Source organism: Pelophylax lessonae, assembly GCF_965119305.1.
Source record: "Pelophylax lessonae genome assembly, chromosome: 9".
In the NCBI taxonomy this organism is placed as follows: domain Eukaryota; kingdom Metazoa; phylum Chordata; class Amphibia; order Anura; family Ranidae; genus Pelophylax; species Pelophylax lessonae.
In genome coordinates this window covers 263,099,298-263,120,507 of record NC_138776.1, presented here as the reverse complement: position 1 = coordinate 263,120,507, position 21,210 = coordinate 263,099,298, and the positions used below count along the sequence as shown (strand labels likewise).

Genomic DNA, 21,210 nt, shown 5'->3' with positions numbered 1-21,210 from the left:
ATAAGGTGGCAGGGATTTTTCTTTTAGTTTATATAAAGCACAGTGACTGCAGATGAGATGTTTTTAAAGAGGAAATGTGGTGACACTGTAGTATGTGAAGAGAGGTTATTTTTTATAGGAGTCACCAAGAACCCCCCTTGGTGGGGGTTATATTATATAGGGGTCACCAAGGATCCCCCAGGGTGGGGGTTGTTATATAGGGGTCACAAAGGACCCCACAAGGTGTTTTTTTTTTTACAGGGGTCACCAAAGACCCCCCTGGGTGGGGTTATATTATATAGGGGTCACCAAGGTCCCCCCAGGGTGGGGGTTGTTATATAGGGGTCACCAAGGTCCCCCCAGGGTGGGGGTTGTTATATAGGGGTCACCAAGGACTCCACAAGGTGTTTTTTTATAGGGGTCACCAAGGACCCCCCAGGGTGGGGGTTATATTATATAGGGGTCACCAAGGACCCCCCAAGGTGGGGGTTATATAGGGGTCACCAAGGACCCCACAAGGTGTTTTTTATAGAGGATCACCAAAGACCCCCCTGGGTGGGGGTTATATTATATAGGGGTCACCAAGGACCCCACAAGGTGTTTTTTTATAGGGGGTCACCAAAGACCCCCCTGGGTGGGGGTTATATTATATAGGGGTCACCAAGGACCCCCCCCCAAGGTGGGGGTTATATAGGGGTCACCAAGGACCCCACAAGGTGTTTTTTATAGGGGATCACCAAGGAGACCCCTGGGTGGGGGTTATATTATATAGGGGTCATCAAGGACCCCCCTGGGTGGGGGTTATATAGGGGTCATCAAGGACCCCCCAGGGTGGGGGTTGTTATATAGGGGTCACCAAAGACCCCCCTGGGTGATGGTTATATTATATATGGGTCACCAAGGACCCCCCCAGGGTGGGGATTGTTATATAGGGGTCACCAAGGACCCCCCCAGGGTGGGGGTTGTTATATAGGGGTCACCAAGGACCCCCCCAGGGTGGGGGTTGTGTAAGGGACACAGCGACCTCCAGCTATGGTCGGTGGCTCCAACCTGCCCCCTCCCCTATCCTGCACCTCACTGCTGGTCACAGGGGTCATCCAATCACAGCAGAACATGCCACTGCAATACTCACCTTCAATCCAGGGCTGTCCCTTGCAGTACTCTCTTTTCACCACAAGATGTCCTCGATCTTTAAGGTTGAATGACACCCAGAGCCACCCAGCTGGGTGTCATTCAACAACTGTGAGTGAAGGATGTCATGGCCCCGCCCCTAAGACCGATTTCCATCCTCAGCTGTAGATCAGACAATGGAGGAGGAAAGAACTCCCCACTTCAGATCTGAATATTTCTTGCTCAGCCTTCTGTAATCACAGTATTAGGTATAAGACAATCCTCCGTCCTGATATTCCATCATTGTTTTACTATTCATGCCTCCTGGGGTATAGGGATCCCTCAGCTTCCCTCCTCGGAAATTATCAAAAAGTATAAAACAATACCAATTATCTATCACTAATAAAACCGTTTACACCAACCTCTATATTCAATCCCCTGGGGATAAGAACCTTGGTTTCATAAATCCATACGGATTCACGTTTACTCAAGGCTCTAATATAGTTACCCCCTCTCCAATGATTTACCACTTTCTCGACACCCCAAAATTTAAGGGTACTGGGGTCCTTCTGATGAAAATACTTAAAATGTTTAGAAACACTATGTGACACTTCTACCTTTTTGATATTATCAACGTGCTCCCTTGAACGGACCTGCAAAGCTCTGGACGTCCGCCCTACATACTGTAGGCCGCATCTGCATTCAAGCAGATCTATGACCCCTACGGCACAGAATAAGGTCCTTGATCAGATAACTTTTCCCAGTACTGGTTGCTATAAACCCTTCTTTTTCCTGGAATTAACCTTATTAACCTTGCTATGTCTACACGCAGAGCATTTCCCACAGGCATGGAACCCCTTCAAAAATTGAAACAGCATTCTATTAGCCTGAACTGGGGAATCAATTGCCCCTGGAGATAGTTTATCTTTCAAAGAAGGCTCCTTTTTATACACAAATTTTGGATACACAGGTTAGGTGTGGTTCCAAAATCCCGTCTTTCTGCAATAGGTTCCAAAACTTTTTAAAAATCTTTTCCACCTGCTTCATGCCCATCTCCTCCGAGTCTCATCTCCGGAGCTCTCCGGCCTCCACGCTCGTTGGGCCCGAGATGTCCCGGACTTGGACTCGGTGGACTGGTTACATATATGGGAGTCCCCCTTCACTATTCTAGTCTCCCTCAAGATTGTCCACAGGGCCTACCTCACCCCACACCGTATGCATAAGATCCATGCATCCCATTCCCCGCAGTGTTGGCGCTGTGGGCAGACTCTGGGAGACTTTATTCACATTTTGTGGACTTGCCCGAAGCTCTTGTCCTACTGGTCCAGGGTATTTGAGGTGTCTTCCGCTATCCTACAAATTTCGGTGCCCCCGTCCCCCAGACTAGGCCTATTGGGTCTCCTGGATGATATCGTTCCTAGGGTTGCGGACTGCACTCTTCTGGGCCTGTTGCTCTTTTACGCTAGGAAAAATATAGCCCTTCACTGGCGCCAACGGGCTCCCCCCACGCTTTTACAGTGGAGGGGCCTGGTGGACGTGGCTATCCCACTCTACCGTGACACTTACTTTCATAGGGGTTGCCCCAAGAAGCATGATAGGGTGTGGACACGCTGGCTGGTGGATTCCTCCTCTGCTTTGTTGAGCTAACAGCCACTGGGTCCCTGACTCACGGTCTCACTGAACCACCATCTCCATGTTGATCATACTGACTTACATACCCTTCGGTACTTGCAGGATCCGGACTATCATGGTCCCTACTCGAATGTTCTGTTTCTGAGTTGCACTGCTACCTCCTTTCGAAGGACCAGCCCCTGCGTGGGCAGCACCCTATTGTATGCTATTGTTTACTGTAATTCTCTGATGTGGACTTCTCGCACCTTGTCTGTTTTTGGTTAAGTCTTGTTGAACTGTTCTTGTTATATTGTGCAAAATATCTATCAAGAACCTTATTGAATTTTAACCCACGGTTATATTTATATTTTAGTGGACTCTTATGCACTTTACTTTGAATGCACTTTATGGACATTATATATTGCACCTAAGAGGAATATATATTGCACTTTAAGGGAGTTTATTGATTTATATGATGCACATTGTCACTTTATTGGATTTTATATAGCGCTGTATACATATTTGTTTATTGTTCTTGTTATATACTTCAATAAAAAGATTAAAAAAAAAAAAACTTTTCCATCTGTTTATGTTGGAACGTTATAATCAAGTAGCACCCTATATTCAAATTTCTCCTGTTGTTGCCTTACATGGCGGTCACTCAATAACACGCTCCTATCCACTTTGAGCACCTCATCACGCTCATGTGTGATCTCGTTACTCCTATACCCCTTCTCCCTAAATCTTTGAATCAGGGTCTCTGATTGTTGGAGATATTCAGGTATGGTAGAGCAATTTCTCCTGATTCTAATAAACTGCCCCTTGGGAATGTTTCTCTACCAGGACCAGTGATGACAGCTGTCAATGGGTAAATAGGCACTGCGATCAGTTGGTTTGAAATTATTTCTGGTCGAGAACGTACCCATTATTTTATATATTTCCAGATCTAAGTATACGACCCTCTCATCACTGATGTTCCAGGTGAGTTGGATACCTCTGTTATTAGAGTTCATAAGATTGGTAAATAGGTCAAGAGAGGTACGATCCCCCTTTCATATGATCAATAGGCCATCTATAAATCTCCTGTACACGACCATTTATTTCGGCCGTGGACATAAGATCTGTTCATCCTCCCAGGAAGCCATGAAGAGGGTTGCCACACTAGGGGAAAACCTTGCCCCCATGGCTATGCCCTTTGTCTGCAGATAATAATTCCCACCAAACCAAAATTGATTATGATGCAAACAAAACTTGAGATTTTCAAGAATAAATTTTTTGTGTTTGGTGGTTAAAAGTGCTTTCTGTAAAGCCCATTTCACTCCTTCAATAGCCTCTTCATGTCCTATTATAGTATAGAGCGAGCCTACGTCGGCGGTTGCTAGGATGCACCCATCCATGTCCACCTGATCTTCAACAATTTGGATGACATGCCTGGTGTCTTTAACCACTTGCTGACCGCCGCACGACTATCTACTGCGGCGGTCAGCCCCTACTGGGCAAAGCGACTTAGGGGTACGTCGCTTGCCCATGAGCCTCTAGGGGACGAGCGCGCGGCGCCGGAGGCGCGCTCCCGCCCCCACTCGTTCACTAACATCCCCGCGCGAGTGACCGGCGGCTCCAATGTCCGCCGGTCACTCGCGATCTCCCGCTGGAGAGAGAGAAAGGCAGGCGGCTGATGTAAACAAAGCCGTCTGTCATTCTCCCTGATGTAACAGCAGAGACTATACGATCCTGCTATGTAGGATCATATGTCTCTGTGGTTACATCACAAGCCACGCCCCTTGACAGTTAGAATCAGGCCCCTAGGGACACACTTAACCCCTTGATCACTAATAAAGTTAACCCCTTCCCTGCCAGTGTCATTTTTACAGTAACAGTGCATATTTATAGCACTGATTACTGTAGTAATGTCACTGGTACCCCCAAAAGTGTCAAAAATGTCAGTCAGGGGTCCAATCTGTCCGCCGCAATGTCGCAGTCCCGCAAACAAAAAAAAAAACGCAGATCGCCGCCATTACTAGTTAAAAAAAAAAAACAATAAAAATTACATCAATCTTTCCCGTAGTTAGTAAACGCAATATAACTTTTGCGCAAACCAATCAAAATACGCTTATTGCGATTTTTTTCACCAAAAATATGTAGCAGAAAACAAATTGGCCTAAAATGTTAAAAAATTTAGATTTTTACATTTTTTTGGCGGGATAATGTGAATAAAAATGTGGATAAAAAATGTGAAAAATATTGTTATTTTTTCAAAATTGTCGCTTTTTTTGTTTATAGCGCAAAAAGTAAAAATCGCACAGGTGACCAAATACCACCAAAAGAAAGCTCTGTTTGTGGGGAAAAAAAAGATGTCAATTTCATTTGGGTACAGCGTCGCGCGACCACGCAATTGTCCGTTAAATTCATGCAGTGACGAATCGCAAAATAGGCCCTGGTCTTTGAGCAGCCAAATTCTCCGGGGCTTTCGTGGTTAATATAGGCATCAGTCGTGGCCACCAGAGGCTGGAGGAAATGGTCAATAGATTGACCCAACCTCGAGCAGACTGATTCAATAACATTTATAATCGGCCTGCCGTGGGTTTTTCAAGATTTTTATGGATTTTAGGCAGTATGTATAAAAACGGGGTCCTACGTTCTATGGGATTCAGTTATAGTGCTTCCTTCTTGGATAGAATATTTTTCTTCTCCCCCCGTTGAACTAGTTTCTCTAGTTTCATTTTAAATTCACTTAAGGATTCTTTGTCAACAATTGGTAGGTATGTTTATCCACGAGTTGTCTTTCAATTTCTTCTATGTAGTACTGTTTACTCATAACCTCCAAGCCTCCACCTTTATCGTCGGGGCGTATAATCACATCCTTTCTGGATTCTATTTGTTGAATGCCTTTTTTCATCCAATGGGAATATTTTGCTTTCTTGACCTCCAATCTTTCTAGGTCATCTAAGACCAAATTTGCCTGGTGTCTTTAATATAGGCATCAGTCGTGGCCACCAGAGGCTGGAGGAAATTGTCAATATATTGACCCAACCTCGAGCAGACCGATTCATTTCCATTTATAATCGGTCTGCCCGCGGGTTTTTCAAGATTTTTATGGATTTTAGGCAGTATGTATAAAAACGGGGTCCTACATGCTATGGGATTCAGATATAGTGCTTCCTTCTTGGATAGAATATTTTTCTTCTCCCCTCGTTGAACTAGTTTCTCTAGTTTCATTTTAAATTCACTCAAAGGATTCTTTGTCAACAATTGGTAGGTATGTTAATCCGCAAGCTGTCTTTCAATTTCTTCTACGTAATACTGTTTACTCATAACCTCCAAGCCTCCACCTTTAGTGCCGGTTCACACAGGCGCGACCCGACTTGCCGGGGCGACCTGTGAAGTCGCGGTGCGCAGCTCGCACCGCGACCTCGGAGCGGCCGGCACGGACTTCATATCATTGAAGTTAATGCATGTCGCTCCAGGTCGCCCCAAAGAAGCTCAGGACCCTTTTTCTAAGTCGGAGCGACTTGTGTCGCTCCTATTAGAACGGGTCCTGTGCTAATCTATGGCAGGCGACCCGCGGCGACTTGTCAGGCGACCAGGTCGCCTGACAAGTCACCACAGTGTGAACCGACTCTTATCGGCGGGGCGTATTATCACATCCTTTCTGGATTCTATTTGTTGAATGCCTTTTTCATCCAATGGGAATATTTCGCTTTCTTGACCTCCAATCTTTCTAGGTCAGGGGTCTCCAAACATTCTACACAAAGGGCCAGTTTATTGTCCTTCAGACTTTAGGGTGGCTGGACTGTGGCCAGCAGGAGTGGAAATTTTCCTGGCATCAGTGGCAGTAAACATCGCCACATTTGGTATAGGGTAAAGGAATAGTGCCCCATCATTGGGAGGCCCATTTTTGGTGTCAATGAGAGAGATGGTGCCCCATTGTTGATGTCAGTTGGCTGAATAGTGTCTTGTATCGGCGGGAGCATAGTGCCTCAAGGGCCGGATAATGGTGAGCAAAGGGCCACATTCGGCCCCTGGGCCACAGTTTGGGGACCACTGTTCTATGTCATCTCAGACCAAATTCTTAAATACATCTAAAAAGTTATTGTCTGTGTTTTGAGGGTTAAATACTGACTTATTCCTTAAGGAGGAAAGATTATTCTCGCATAGAGCAGGTCTTGTATCAGGTTTGGAAAGAGAATATTTTTTCTGATTTAACATCCTCATGTACTTATGGACTTGTATAGACGTGTCAAACTTATTCAGGTTCCTAGAAGGATTTTGCACATGTGTATGTTCATGATGCATAAGTAGCGCTGTATCGTTTAATGTATTTAATATGAACATATCCTATCCCCTGGGGGTGTGGCCTATAGAACCGTATCCTGTCCATGGAGGGGCTAATATGAACTTATACTATCCCTGGGGGTGTGGCCTATAGAATCATCTCCTGTCCATCCATTCTATTTATGGGGGGGGGGGGGGCAGCTTATTAAATTATATCCTATCAATGGGGGAGTGGCTTACCAGTGCATATCTTTTTTATGAGGTGCGTGGTTTATATCCTATCTATGGGGGAGTGGCTTATAAGAGCATGTCCTACCCATGTGGGAGTGGCCTATAAATGCATATCTGATTAATGGAGGAGTGCCCTAAAGGGGCATATCCTGTCCTTGAGGGAGTGGCTTATAGGAGCATATCCTATTTATGGGGAGTGGCTTATTGGAGTATACCCTATCTATGGGGGAGTAGTTTATAGGAGCATATCTTGTCTATGGGGGAGTGGATTATAGCAGCATATCCTATTTATGGGGGGGCAAAGCTTATTGGATTATATCCTATCTATGGGGGAGTGGCTTATAAGAGCATATACTATCCATGTGGGAGTGGTTTATAGGTGCATATCTGATTTATGGGGGAGTGCCCTATAGGAGCATACCCTGTCAAAGTGGGAGTGGCTTATAGGAGCATATCCTATTTATAGGGGGGGGGGCTTATTGGATTATGGTAAAGAAGCTTATAGGAGCATAGCTTGCCTGTGTGTGTGTGGGGGGGGGGGCTTATTGGAGCATATCTTATCCACATGGGAGTGGCTTATAGGTGCATATCCTATCTATGGGGGAGTGGTTTATAAGAGCATATCCTATCCATGTGGGAGTGGCTTATAGGTGTATATCCTATTTTTGGGGAAGTGCTCTTCAGAAGCATATCCTGTCCATTAGAGAGTAGCTAATAGGACCATATCCTATTTATGGGGAGTGACTTATATCCTGTCTATGGGGGAGTAGCTTATAGGATTATATCCAATCCATTGGGGAGTGACTTACAGAACTATATCCTATCTATGGGGGATTGGCCTATAGGAGCACATCCTATCCATTGGGGAGTGACTTATTGGGCCATATTCTATCTATGGGGGAGTGACTTATGGGCACATATTCTATATATGGTGGAGTGACTTATTGGGCCATAATCTATCTATGGGGGAGTGGCTTATAGGAGCACATCCTATCCATTGGGGAGTGACTTATGGGCACATATTCTATCTATGGGGGAGTGGCTTATAAGAGCACATCCTATCCATTGGGGAGTGACTTATGGGACCATATTCTATCTATGGGGGAGTGGCTTATAAGAGCACATCCTATCCATTTGGGAGTGACTTATGGGACCATATCCTATGTTTGGGGGATTGGCCTATAGGAGCACATCCTATTCATTGGGGAGTGGCTTATGGGACCATTTTCTATCAATGGGGGAGTGGTTTATACTAGGACCGTATCCTATCCAAGGGGAAGTGGCTTATACTATATTATACTATAATAGTTTGCAAAAAACACACAGACACCCATCTATTAGGAAAACTTTTATTGCAGTTATATTTTTTGTTTGCTAAAACAACCATCCTTGGACCCCGCTCCTGTGTGACGGCAGATATATCATGTAGTTGTAGCTACATACCCAGCAACAGAAAATTATAGCAAACTGCCCCCCTCCCTCCACCCAGGCTGGCCATTATCCTCTATCGCAAAGACAAGACATGCACACTATTTCAGAGAAGGCCAGGTACAATGGTAGGGACAAATACCACCCGGTCCTGGTCCTGGGAGGGACATGCAGTAAAAACAAGGATTAGTTTAAAAAAAAAAAAAAAAACTCAGGTGTCTACTTCCAGATGACAATATTTCGAGTAGGGGGCTGGGTGGGAAGCACATTGTATTAAAATTCTGGATGTGATAAATTATATCTGTATGAGTGGGAAGTCAGAGAGTCTGAAGGATCTAGACACGTTCCGGACATAGGTCAAAGTGGTGGACCATGAAAGTCCTTCACTAACATCGTACCCTCACGACACATCGATGATGTTCCCATGGCGACATGCCTACCGGATGGTATGCTTGGGTAAGTTGGGTGGTTGCTCCACCTAATAATGGTCTACACTGGTCGGGACAAATACCACCCCGGTCCTGGGCAGGACATGCAGTAAAAACAAGGATTCGTTAAAAAAAAGTTAGGTGTCTACTTCCAGATGACAATATTTTGAGTAGAGGGCTGGGTCGGGAGCACATTGTATTAAAATTCTGGATATGGCAAATATCTGTATGAGTGGGAAGTCATCAGAGATTCTGTAGGATCTGGACACGTTCCGGAGATAGGCCAAAATGGTGGACCAGGAAAGTCCTTCACTAACATCGTACCCTCACGACACATCGATGATGATCCCATGGTGACATGCCCACCGGATGGTATGGTTGGGTAAGTTGGGTGGTTGCTCCACCTAATAATGGTCTACTCGTGAGGAAGGGGCACCTACTTAACGTATTACAATTCAGGTTTACCTACATCAATTTTTGGGAAAAACCAACCAGATTGTGTGAAATGCATCCCGTGTTGCTAAAAACAGGAAGTACAATTCATGTTTGTGTCCTCTTGAAAACAGTGTCGATGTTGGCTCCGCCCTGTAATGCTCAGACCTAGGAATGTGCATTCAGGGATAGTCATCACTGGCACCATTTCCACGAGGGCACCAAATCCGGCATCCCATACTTCACCTCCGCTTTTCAAATAGTTGCTCCTGTGCCCCTCCATACATGTAGGCCTTACCCAACCTGTCCAAAAATACTCCTTAGTACCCCACTTCCATCCCATCTTAGCGGCAGAATGGGCCACCACATGTGCACAGTGTGTTCCCTCAAGGCTCAGAGAGGGTGCACTTCTAACATCCAGTACCGGGACAGGTTCTTCTAGTGCCCAGGGCAAGGATGTGGAACTGCGCTCCCTCTCCCACTGACCATTGTTCTCTCTGAAATGATCACAGAGCGCCTGTGATCCTTCTATATGAGATCACAGGTCTCCGTGGTCATTTCACAAGTCCCTCCCCCATACAGTTAGAAAACACCCCCTAGGCTCACACTTAACCCTTTGATCACCCCTAGGTTAACCCCTTCTCTGCCAGTGTCATTAGTACAGTAACAGTGCTTATGTTTTAGCACTGATTACTGTAGTAATGTCCCTGGTCCCCCCAAAAGTGTAAAAAAATGTCAGTTAGGGGGTCCGATCTGTCCGCCGCAATGTCGCAGTCCCGCTAAAAATCACTGATTGCCGCCATTACTAGTAAAAAAGAAATAAATAAAAATGACAAATCTTTCCCCTAGTTTGTAGACACGAACCAATCAAAATACGCTTATTGCGATTTTTTTTACCAAAAATATGTAGCAGAATACAAAATCAGCCTAAAATTATGAAAAATTTTGATTTTTAAGTTTTTTTTTTTGAGAATGTGATATAGCAGAATGTGAAAAATATTGTTTTTTTTTTTTTTTTCAAAAATTGTCGCTCTTTTTTTGTTTATAGCGCAAAAAAAAAAAAAAAATCGCACAGGTGATCAAATACCACCAAAAGAAAGCTCTATTTGTGGGGAAAAAAGGACGTCCATTTTATTTGGGTAAAGTGTCCCACGACCGCACAATTGTCAGTTAAAGGAACACAGTGCCGAATCGCAAAAAATGGCCTGGTCATTAAGGGGGAAAATCCTTCCGGTCCAGACTTGGTCAAGCTACATATGAACATTTCCATGAGGTAAGTGTGAGATGAGGACCTGGCCCTCCTTTAAAGTGGAGTTCCAGCCTCAAATACCTTTTTTAACTAAAAATACCCCTATAATACTAATTCATCGCCCTTTACAGAACCGCTATTCTCATACTTACAAGGTGTATAGTATTGGATTTTAGTCAAAATCTTACTTTTAAAAAAGCTGTCTGGGCGTGGCCATCTTGGATGTGGGCATCTGAAGCTGCAGTGTAATCTGCTGTGTTCTTCTTCCTGATTCCAGGGAGTGTTCTGGGAGTTCTTCCTGATTCCAGCCTCCTGGGAGGTGATGATAAACAGCTCCCAGGATGCAATGCAAACTAGATGGGCAGACTAGATGGGCCAAATGGTTCTTATCTGCCGACACATTCTATGTTTCTATACGTTTCTATGTGATGTCGGTGGCCGTGGCCACAGAGGGGGAGAAGGAGGAAGTACAATCAAAAATGCCCTGAAAATAACGTAAGGGACCCCCGAATACGATTGAAAATGCCCAATTGACACTCCAGGAATCACTAAAGTTGCAAAATAGGCCGGAACTCCGCTTTAACCACTTCTGGGCCGCGCCTTTTTCTGACACATGTTGTTTACAAGTTAAAATCAGTTTTTTTTTTGCTAGAAAATTACTTCGAACCCCCAAACATATATATATATATATATATATATATATATATTTTTTTTTAGCAAAGACCCTAGAGAATAAAATGGAGATCATTGCAATATTGTTATCACACTGTATTCGCGCAGCGGTCTTACAAATGCAATTTTTTGGGAAAAAATTCACATTTTTTTGAAGTAAAAAAAATAAGAAAACAGTAAAGTTAGCCCAATTTTTTACTATAATGTGAAAGATAATGTTACGCCGAGTAAATAGATACCCAACATGTCATGGTTCAAAATTGCGCGCGCTCGCGGAATGGCGACAAATATTGGTACTTAAAAATCCCCATAGCCGACATTTTAAAAATTTCTACGGGTTACCAGTTTAGAGTTACAGAGGAGGTCTAGGGCTAGAATTATTGCTCTCGCTCCAACGATCGCGGCGATACCTCACATGTGTGGTTTGAACACAGTTTACACATGTGGGCGCGACCTGCGTATGCATTTAGTTTTTTTCCAAATACCGTGTGACAAAAAATATTGCAACGGCCGCCATTTTATTTCTCCAGAGTCATGGCTAAAATATATATATATACTGTATACTATTTGGGGGTTCTAAGTAATTTTCTAGCAAACAATACTGATTTTAACTTGTAAACAACGTGTATCAGAAATGGGCCCGGTCCAGAAGTGGTTAAGTTCTACTTTATTGTCCCATGTTGACGTCTCTGGAATAAAACTACGAAAACCTCCAAGACTTCACTCCATGCTTCCGACATCAAAGGGGTCAACAAGTGTCAAAAATGGGCTCAGTCCAGAAGTGGTTAAGTTCTAGTTTAGGCCGCATGCACACAGGACATTATAAAACCGCCAGTAGCTTTGTAGTGCGTTTTTTAGGTTTTTTGAATTAGCTTTTTTTCAGCGTTTCTTTGACGTTTTTAGCTAAAAATCACCTCTCTGCTATTTTAGTAACTCCGACTTTTCCACAATGCATTGCTTGCCAGGATTTTAGGTGCGGGGGGAAAAAAGGGTCAACATTTTGGTGCAAATGTGGACCCCTTTGTCCCCGCATCAAAATCGCATCGCCTGGGTGTGCGATGCGATTCTGTCATGCTCACTGCATTTTGCAATCTGTTTCGGGGTGTCATTCATGGAACATAAAGCCCCCCGTTTACATCGGCAGATTTGACATGTCAAATCGCATGCCAAATCAGAACCAATTGCGGGTGTAACGTTAAAAAAACCCTACCTCGTGAAAATTCCCTACCCTCGTCACTTCCTGTGCACATACGTCATGGAACAGCTGAACAGCTTACCACTGCGCATGCTCACAGCTCTGGAGGGTATTACCTACGTCATTGAACAGCTGAGCAGCTTACCACTGCGCATGCTTACAGCTCCAGAGGGTATTACCTACGTCATTGAACAGCTGAGCAGCTTACCAGTGCGCATGCTCACAGCTCCGGAGGGTAGGGAATTTTCACGTGGTAGTGTTTTGTAACGTTACACCGCATCAGCTGTTGCCGCAGGTACATGAATCATCTCCGCTGCAACATGAACTCATCTCCGCTCCTACCCCTGTGACTTCCCTGATTTCGGCTCCAAAATGTAAAAGCGTCGGCGGGTCTATGAAAATATAAATCATGGAGATCTCGACTCCGTGAGTTATATTTTCATAGACCCGCCGCTGCTTTTACATTTAGTAGCCGAGATCAGAGAAGTCACAGGGGTAGGAGCGGAGATGATTTAATGTTGCAGTGGAGATGATTTAATGTACCCGCGGCAACAGCTGATGTGGTGTAACGTTACACATCACTACCCCGTGAAAATTCCCTACCCTCTGGAGCTGTGAGCATGCGCACTGGTAAGCTGCTCAGCTGTTCCATGACGTAGGTGCACAGGAAGTGACGAGGGTAGGGTTTTTTCACGGAACACCGGCAACGTCACTGTCCGAACTGGTGAACCCTGACTTTGTGGGGCCGCACCGATTCCCAAAAGTAGTTTCTGCGCTATTTTTGGTGACTTCAATAGACATCTGTGCATGAACCCGTACAGATGTCTGTCAAATCGCCCCCCGAAGTCTCACTGACATGCGAGTTTGAAACCGTGTGCGTTCAGCTGAATGATTTCAAACCCGCCCTCAGTGTGTGAACCACTGCCGGCAATAGGCTCCGATTTGACTTGCGATTCAACATGACAAATCGCACGCCAAATCGGCACAATGTCAACAGGGGCCTTCATGTTCCATGAACAATACCCCGAAACAGATTGCAAATGCGGTGCGCTTGCCAGAATTGCATCGCCTGGGTGTTCACATCCATGCGATGTGATTAGGTGTGGTGAAAAAAAAGGAGTCCTACAACATTTTGGTGCAAATGTGATGCAATTTGAGCCATACAAAATATATGGCTCAAAAATCACATCGCACAGACATCACATGAGATGTGCACAGGAATGCGGTGCGTTTTTGGTGCAAATCACATGCGGTGCTCAGCATGCACCAGTGTGACCTCAGGCTATGTTCCATCAGCGACACCTCCAAACACAACCCAGGATTAAAAAAAAGCAATGAAATCAAAGACGTAAAAAAACGCCAGTTAGCAGCTTTCTTTGGCGTTTAATGACGTTTACAGCTGAAAAACGTCACTAAAAACCAACTCGTTTTTGGGGTTTTTTTACCGCCAGAAAACGCCCCTGCCAAACTGCTGATAACAGCCTGTGTGTGTATGGAGACATAGGAGAACATGCTGGGGGGCGTTTACTGGCTGTAGAAAAAAAATGTCTGACACCAAAAACAGCCGCTGTAAAAACATCCCGTGTGCATGAGGCCTTATTGTCCCACGTTGACGTCTCTGGAATAAAACTACAAAAACCTCCAAGACTTCACTCCATGTTTCCGACATCAAAGGGGTCAACAAGTGTCAGAAATGGGCTTGGTCTAGAAGAGGTTAAGTTCTACTTCAGGGGCGTAACTACAGGGGTTGCAATTGCAACCGGGCCCCATGATCCAGGGGGTATGTGTGGCTCCTCTGTACACCTGGATAGGAGGGGCGGCGGGGGCAGCATGTAGAGAAATCACTGCCCTCCTTTTTCCTCCTGTAGCTGCAGGAGGAAAATGGAGGAGATTGGTTCCTCGGTATGCTGCCCCCGCCACTCCTCCTATCCAGTTCACTTGTGTTCTGCTGTCTCTGGGCCCATATGTGCTCCCCTGGTCCCCCCCCCTACTGTGCAGCTCCCCCCCCCTCCCCACTGTGCTCCCTTCCCTCTCCTGCCGGCTGCTGCAGGGGATGTGTCACAATAGAGAACCAGGAAGAAGGGTCGGTAAATATGTAAATTTACCAGCTCCTTCCGTTTCTGAATAGACAGAGTCATAGTCAGTGACATTGTAAAACAAAATAAAATAAAATTATAAAAAAAATAATACAATTAAAATACCAAAAAATTAAAAACTAGTGGGTGAACTTCCAGGATCGCAAAGGTCTCACTTGTGACCGGGTCCTGGCATTCCACCACCGTGGGGAGGCCCCAAGATGGCAGGAAGGGGGCCCACTGCAGAACTTGTGAAAGGGTCCCGCTGCGGGACCGTAATAAAGGGCCCCGCAACGAGAGTAAAGGGCTCCAGGATCAGTGGGAAGAGCCCCAGGCTTGAAGGGAAGGGCCCCGGCCAGGGAGGCCTTCGTGGTTTCTTGCACCGGGGCCCTGAAGGTTCTAGTTACTGTTCTACTTCATTGTCCCATGTTGACATCTCTCGAATAAAACTACAAAACCCTCCAAGACTTCACTCCATGCTTCCGACATCAAAGGGGTCAACATGTGTCGGCCAACCGTCAGTGATGGCAATCCCTCCTATGTACACTGTGAGAGTATTCCGTAGAAAAGCTTTTCCCGCACGCCTGACATATGTACGGCTCCCCGGTGTGAGTCCTGAGGTGCTTCTGAAGGTCGGATTTCCACGAAGTACGATAGTCACACTCCGAGCACGCAAACGGCTTCTCGCCCGTGTGAGTCCGCTGGTGCTCGGTGAGGAACCATCTCTTCTTGAAGCGTTTACCGCAGTCTGGGCACGCGAATGGAAGTTCGGCAAAATGAGTTTCCTGGTGGGCGACCAAGTCCGAATTCTCTGTGAAGCATTTCCCGCACGCCGAACACAAAAATGGTTTCTCCCCGACGTGGATCTTCATGTGGCCGAGGAGAGCCCGCTTCCGAGGAAAGGGTTCCCCGCATTCGGAGCACACAAACATCCTCTCTCCAGTGTGGGTCCGGAGATGAGACGCGAGGTCTGACTTCTTCCTGTATTGTTTCCCGCACTCGGAGCAAGAGAACGGACGCTCCTCGGAGTGAGTTTTCTCGTGCGCCGTTAAATCTGCCTTAAAGAGAAAGGCCTTTCTGCAGTGCAAACACTCAAAGGGCTTGACCCCAGAATGTTCCGCCTGGTGTCGTTCCAGCAATCTTCTCTCTGTATATCTCTTCCCGCACTCCGAACAGGAAAACGGCTTTTCTCCGGTGTGCCCTCTGAAATGCCTGTTTAGAATGGCTTTCTTGGAAAAACTCTTCCCGCACTCGGAGCAGGAATAAGGCAGGTCGCCGGTGTGGGCCCGCTGATGGACGACTAAATTACACTTGAACATAAAGCCCTTCCCGCACTCAGAGCAAGAATAGGGCCTGAACTCAGAATGAATCTTCTGGTGGGCCCCCAGTTGGGATTTAGACACAAAGCATTTGTCGCACTCGGGGCACGGAAACGGGCGCTCTCCCGTGTGCATGCTACGATGTTTGAGAAAATACGACTTCCCAACAAAACTCTTCCCGCAGTCATTGCAAATGAACGGCTTGACGCCGGTGTGGGTGAACCGATGCTTCACAAGGGTGCCTTTCTCTCCAAAACACTTCCCGCACTCGGAACACGAAAAGGGCTTATCGCCCGAATGGATCTTCATGTGTCTGAGGAGATCAGCGTTCCGCACGAAACATTTCTTGCACTCTGAACACCGAAAGGACTTTTTAACGTGAGAGGCCTGGTGCCGAATAAGATACACTTTCCGTCCAAAACCTTTCCCGCACACGGGGCATTTAAATGGCAACTCCCTCGTGTGAAGTGTTTTCCGGTGATTACAGAACGCCGATTTCAATGTACAACATTTGGCGCATTCAGGACATGAGAAAGTTCCATCCGCTTCGTCTTCAACAATGAGTTTCCTGAATTCCGATTTACTGGGGCACGATTCCTTGGGGGTGGAGGGATCTGGTGATCTGTCAGCGCTGTGATAACCTGGATGGGTATTTGGGGTGACAGGGTTGTCTCGTAGCGAATCGCACATGGCGTCTTCATCTTTTATTTTACAGTCTGCAGATAAAGTCAGATGACCCTCAGATGTTTCCTCATGACCGCACGCTAAAAATATAAAAAGATTATCGCTACAATAAGAGTGTACAGTCTCACGTTCCCTTCTTTTTCCATCCCCTCCCCCCCCCTACACACTTTTCTCACCTCACTTTCCCATGATCCTCCTGTCCCATCCCCACATATTCACATTATTACGCAACACCTTCCCACCCCCTATATGCCATCTAATCTCTCATCTAGGTCCTTAGCCCACCATGTTGAAAATCCCTGCTACACTTAGCCTTAGCCCTCCTTACATTCCCACTCCAATAACCATCCAACCCACCCTATCTCTTCACACACATTCACATTGTTTTGTGGCACCACCCCTAGAAGCCTCCACACCCCCTATATGCCATCTATTCTCTCATCTAGGCCACCAGCCCACCATGTTGAAAATCCCTGCTACACTTAGCCTTAGCCCTCACACATTCCCACTCCAATAACCATCCAACCCACCTTACCTGTTCCCACACATTTACATTGTTTTGTGGCACCACCCTTAGAAGGCTCCACACCCCCTATATGCCATCTATTCTCTCATCTAGGCCACCAGCCCACCATCTTGAAAATCCCTGCTACACTTACCCTTAGCCCTCCCACATTCCCACTCCGATAACCATCCAACCCACCCTATCTCTTCCCACACATTCACACTGTTTTGTGGTACCACCACTAGAAGGCTCCACACCCCCTATATGCTATCCATTCTCTCATCTAGTCCGCCAGCCCACCATGTTGAAAATCCCTGCTACACTTAGCCTTAGCCCTCCTACATTCCCACTCCGATAACCATCCAACCCACCTTATCTCTTTCCACACATTCACATTGTTTTGTGGCACCGCCCCTAGAAGGCTCCACATCCCCTATATGCCATCTATTCTCTCATCTAGGCTGCCAGCCCACCATGTTGAAAATCCTTGCTACACTTACCCTTAGCCCTCCCACATTCCCACTCCAATAACCATCCAACCCCACCCTAGCTCTTCCCACACATTTACATTGTTTTGTGGCACCACCCCTAGAAGGCTCCACATCTCCTATATGTCATTTAGTGATATCCTAGCACTCTCATCTAGGTCCTCAGTCCACCATGTTAAAAATCAGTGCTACACTTACCCTTAGCCCTCCAACATTCCCACTCCAATAACCATCTAAACCACCCTATGTCTTCCCACATATTTACATTGTTTTGTGACACCGACCTAGAAGGCTCCCCACCCCCTATATGCCATCTATTCTCTCATCTAGGTCCTTAGCCCACCACACCATGTTAAATATCCCTGCTACACTTAGCCTTAGCCCTCCTACATTCCCACTCCAATAACCATCCAACCCACCCTATCTCTTCCCACACATTCACATTGTTTTGTGGAACCACCCCTAGAAGTCTCCACACCCCCTCTATGCCACTTAGCGATATCCTAGCACTTACCTAAGTCACGAGCCTACTGGGGTAAAGGGGTGGCATTAGCTTTGGGTAAAGCAACATGCTTGGGGTAAAGGGGTGGTATTAGCTTTGGGTAAAGCAACATGCTTGGGGTAAAGGGGTGGTATTAGCTATCAGTCTGCTGGAAGGGTTTGGAGGGCAGAAGACACCATTTGGCGGAGGCAGCCAATCGGAGAGCTCTTGTCTTTGTAGAGCTGTGATGTTTTTAAATGTGGACTGATACAATACAACTTTTGGATCTCCTATACAGCAGTGCGGCGTCGTCCACCTTTTTTTAGAGTCTTTACGGTTGCGAAACCAGATTGGCACCTTCTGGTGGGAGAAGATAAGGAAACTAACTTTGAGGCGGACCGACCTGAAACTGTGTTTTAGGTTAAGATCCCTGCTCCGAGTACCCTTAGTACTTTAACCCAAGTTAGCTTTTGGCACTAGAAAGTGTAGGGATATGTAGGACATCATAACTGTCATTTATTGAAACTCTTTGTTGATATGGTCGGACTTTGATATTATTGTTCATCTTATATACCCTAAAAACTTTATTATTACGTTATTACAAATAACCCTACGTTCCACCTCTACTCAGGCCCAATCAGTGCACAGTAACCAAGCAGAAACACCAGGAATATATAAAATAAAATAAAATTATAAATATAAATATATAATTAAAATATCTAAAATAAATAAAATTTACCACCCACCATTGCTGATATCCATAGGAATGTTCTCCTCTTTAACAGTCGCCATCAGTTCACCCTCCACCGTAGACGGCTGACCGCCCATCTCTTCTTCCTCTTTACTTTCCACTTTCACGTTATTCAAGTTTTTACTCTACAGTAATGGAAATATTACAAATATAAAAGTTATCATGACATTGGAAACAGAAGAATATAGTCTGTAGGATGTCCACATGTTTTCTTCCCATTAAACTACATACAGGGTCAACCATACCTGATGATGGTGAGGGATGGTGTGACCTTCCTGTGTGGAATCCCGGGAATACAGAGGACGGGGACATCTCTCTGGTGGGTTCCCATTACTGGATCCATCTGTAGGAAACACACACACTGACTGAATACATTGTTTCTATGTGTTTATCAGATGATGGGGGATCTAGGTGGACCCTCCGTACTGCTCTCTCCTTTACAATAAAGTCTCCTCTTACCCGGTGATGTGAGGGGATCTTTGTGTCCTCCAATATTCTTTTGGTTTTCCACAGAGAAATAGACAGTGACATCCTGACACCTTATAGGAACCTGACACACACAATGATACAGTCACCATCCAGACACATCCCTTGTCTGTTACTGGATAATGTCCCAGAATTCCCAGCACCGCTCACCTCTCCTGTCAGAAGTTCAATTATATTTTTGGTGACTTCTAGAATCTTCTTTGTGCTATTCCTCACTGGAATCAGAAAATGAGGTGGAGGAACTCTGATGGTCATGTGGTCATCAGACTTCAAATTTGGAAAGCTCTGCGTTGAGAAACCATCAATCAATTCATGTATTTTATTAATAAAGATAAGAGTGATGTCATGTGACCTCCCAGAATCCTCCTCACCTCTCCGGTCAGGTCTGTGTTTTATTAATAGAGATAAGAGTGATGTCATGTGACCTCCCAGAATCCTCCTCACCTCTCCGGTCAGGTCTGTGTTTTATTAATAGAGATAAGAGTGATGTCATGTGACCTCCCAGAATCCTCCTCACCTCTCCGGTCAGGTCTGTGTTTTATTAGTAGAGATAAGAGTGATGTCATGTGACCTCCCAGAATCCTCCTCACCTCTCCGGTCAGGTCTGTGTTTTATTAATAGAGATAAGAGTGATGTCATGTGACCTCCCAGAATCCTCCTCACCTCTCCGGTCAGGTCTGTGTTTTATTAATAGAGATAAGAGTGATGTCATGTGACCTCCCAGAATCCTCCTCACCTCTCCGGTCAGGTTTGTGTTTTATTAAGAGATAAGAGTGATGTCATGTGACCTCCCAGAATCCTCCTCACCTCTCCGGTCAGGTCTGTGTTTTATTAATAGGAGATAAGAGTGATGTCATGTGACCTCCCAGAATCCTCAACTCTCCGGTGTTCCGTGAAAAAACCCTACCCGTGAGAATTCCCTACCCTCGTCACTTCCGGTGCACCTACGTCATTGAACAGCTGAGCAGCCTAGCAGTGCGCATGCTCTAAGCTCCGGAGGATAGGGAATTCTCACGGGGTAGGGTTTTTTTACGTTACACCTCATCAGCTGTTGCCGCGGTTACATGAAACACATCTCGGCTGCAACAAGAAATCATATCCGCCCCTACCCCTGTCACTTTCCTGAACTCGGCTACTAAATGTAAAAGCGGCGGTGGCTCTATGAAAATATAAATCACGGAGCTGAGATCTACGTGATTTCTATTTTCATACACCCGCCGCTTTTACAATTAGTAGCCGAGATCAGGGAAGTGACAGGGGTAGGGGCGGATATGATTTCTTCTTGCAGCCGAGATGTTTTCATGTAACCGTGGCAACAGCTGATGAGGTGTAACGTAAAAAAACCCTACCCCGTGAGAATTCCCTATCCTCCGGAGCTTAGAGCATGCGCACTGCTAGGCTGCTCAGCTGTTCAATGACGTAGGTGCACAGGAAGTGACGAAGGTAGGGAATTCTCACGGGTAGGGTTTTCTAACGTTACACCGGTCTGTGTTTTATTAATAGAGATAAGAGTGATGTCATGTGACCTCCCAGAATCCTCCTCACCTCTCCGGTCAGGTCTGTGTTTTATTAATAGAGATAAGAGTGATGTCATGTGACTTCCCAGAATCCTCCTCACCTCTCCGGTCAGGTCTGTGTTTTATTAATAGAGATAAGAGTGATGTCATGTGACCTCCCAGAATCCTCCTCACCTCTCCGGTCAGCAGGTAGATGATCTCCAGAGTGAGGTCTAATATTCTCTCTGTCACATGACACTTGTCCGTCCTGAGCGCCATCATGAGGGTCTTGTTTGTCTCTCATCAATCACCTAGCCT

At 45.7% G+C, this 21,210-nt stretch overlaps 3 protein-coding genes across 3 annotated transcripts in view; 1 reads left to right on the top strand and 2 right to left on the bottom strand.

The window, feature by feature from the left end:
• LOC309564428 (uncharacterized protein) overlaps nucleotides 1-21,210 on the bottom strand; it is a gene marked incomplete at its 3' end in the record, with an annotated part of 637,385 nt that overhangs the window by 256,752 nt on the left and 359,423 nt on the right.
• Nucleotides 1-21,210, top strand: part of LOC309563890 (uncharacterized protein) — a 180,276-nt gene that overhangs the window by 141,032 nt on the left and 18,034 nt on the right. The gene's annotated exons all lie outside the window — the stretch shown is intronic.
• LOC309563891 (uncharacterized protein) lies at nucleotides 15,201-19,441 on the bottom strand (the record flags this gene model as incomplete). The annotated part of the gene is made up of 3 exons (XM_082268526.1): nucleotides 15,201-16,765; nucleotides 18,906-19,035; nucleotides 19,370-19,441. The coding sequence occupies 3 exons, from the start codon at nucleotides 19,439-19,441 to the stop codon at nucleotides 15,201-15,203; spliced, it is 1,767 nt and encodes a 588-aa protein (XP_082124652.1).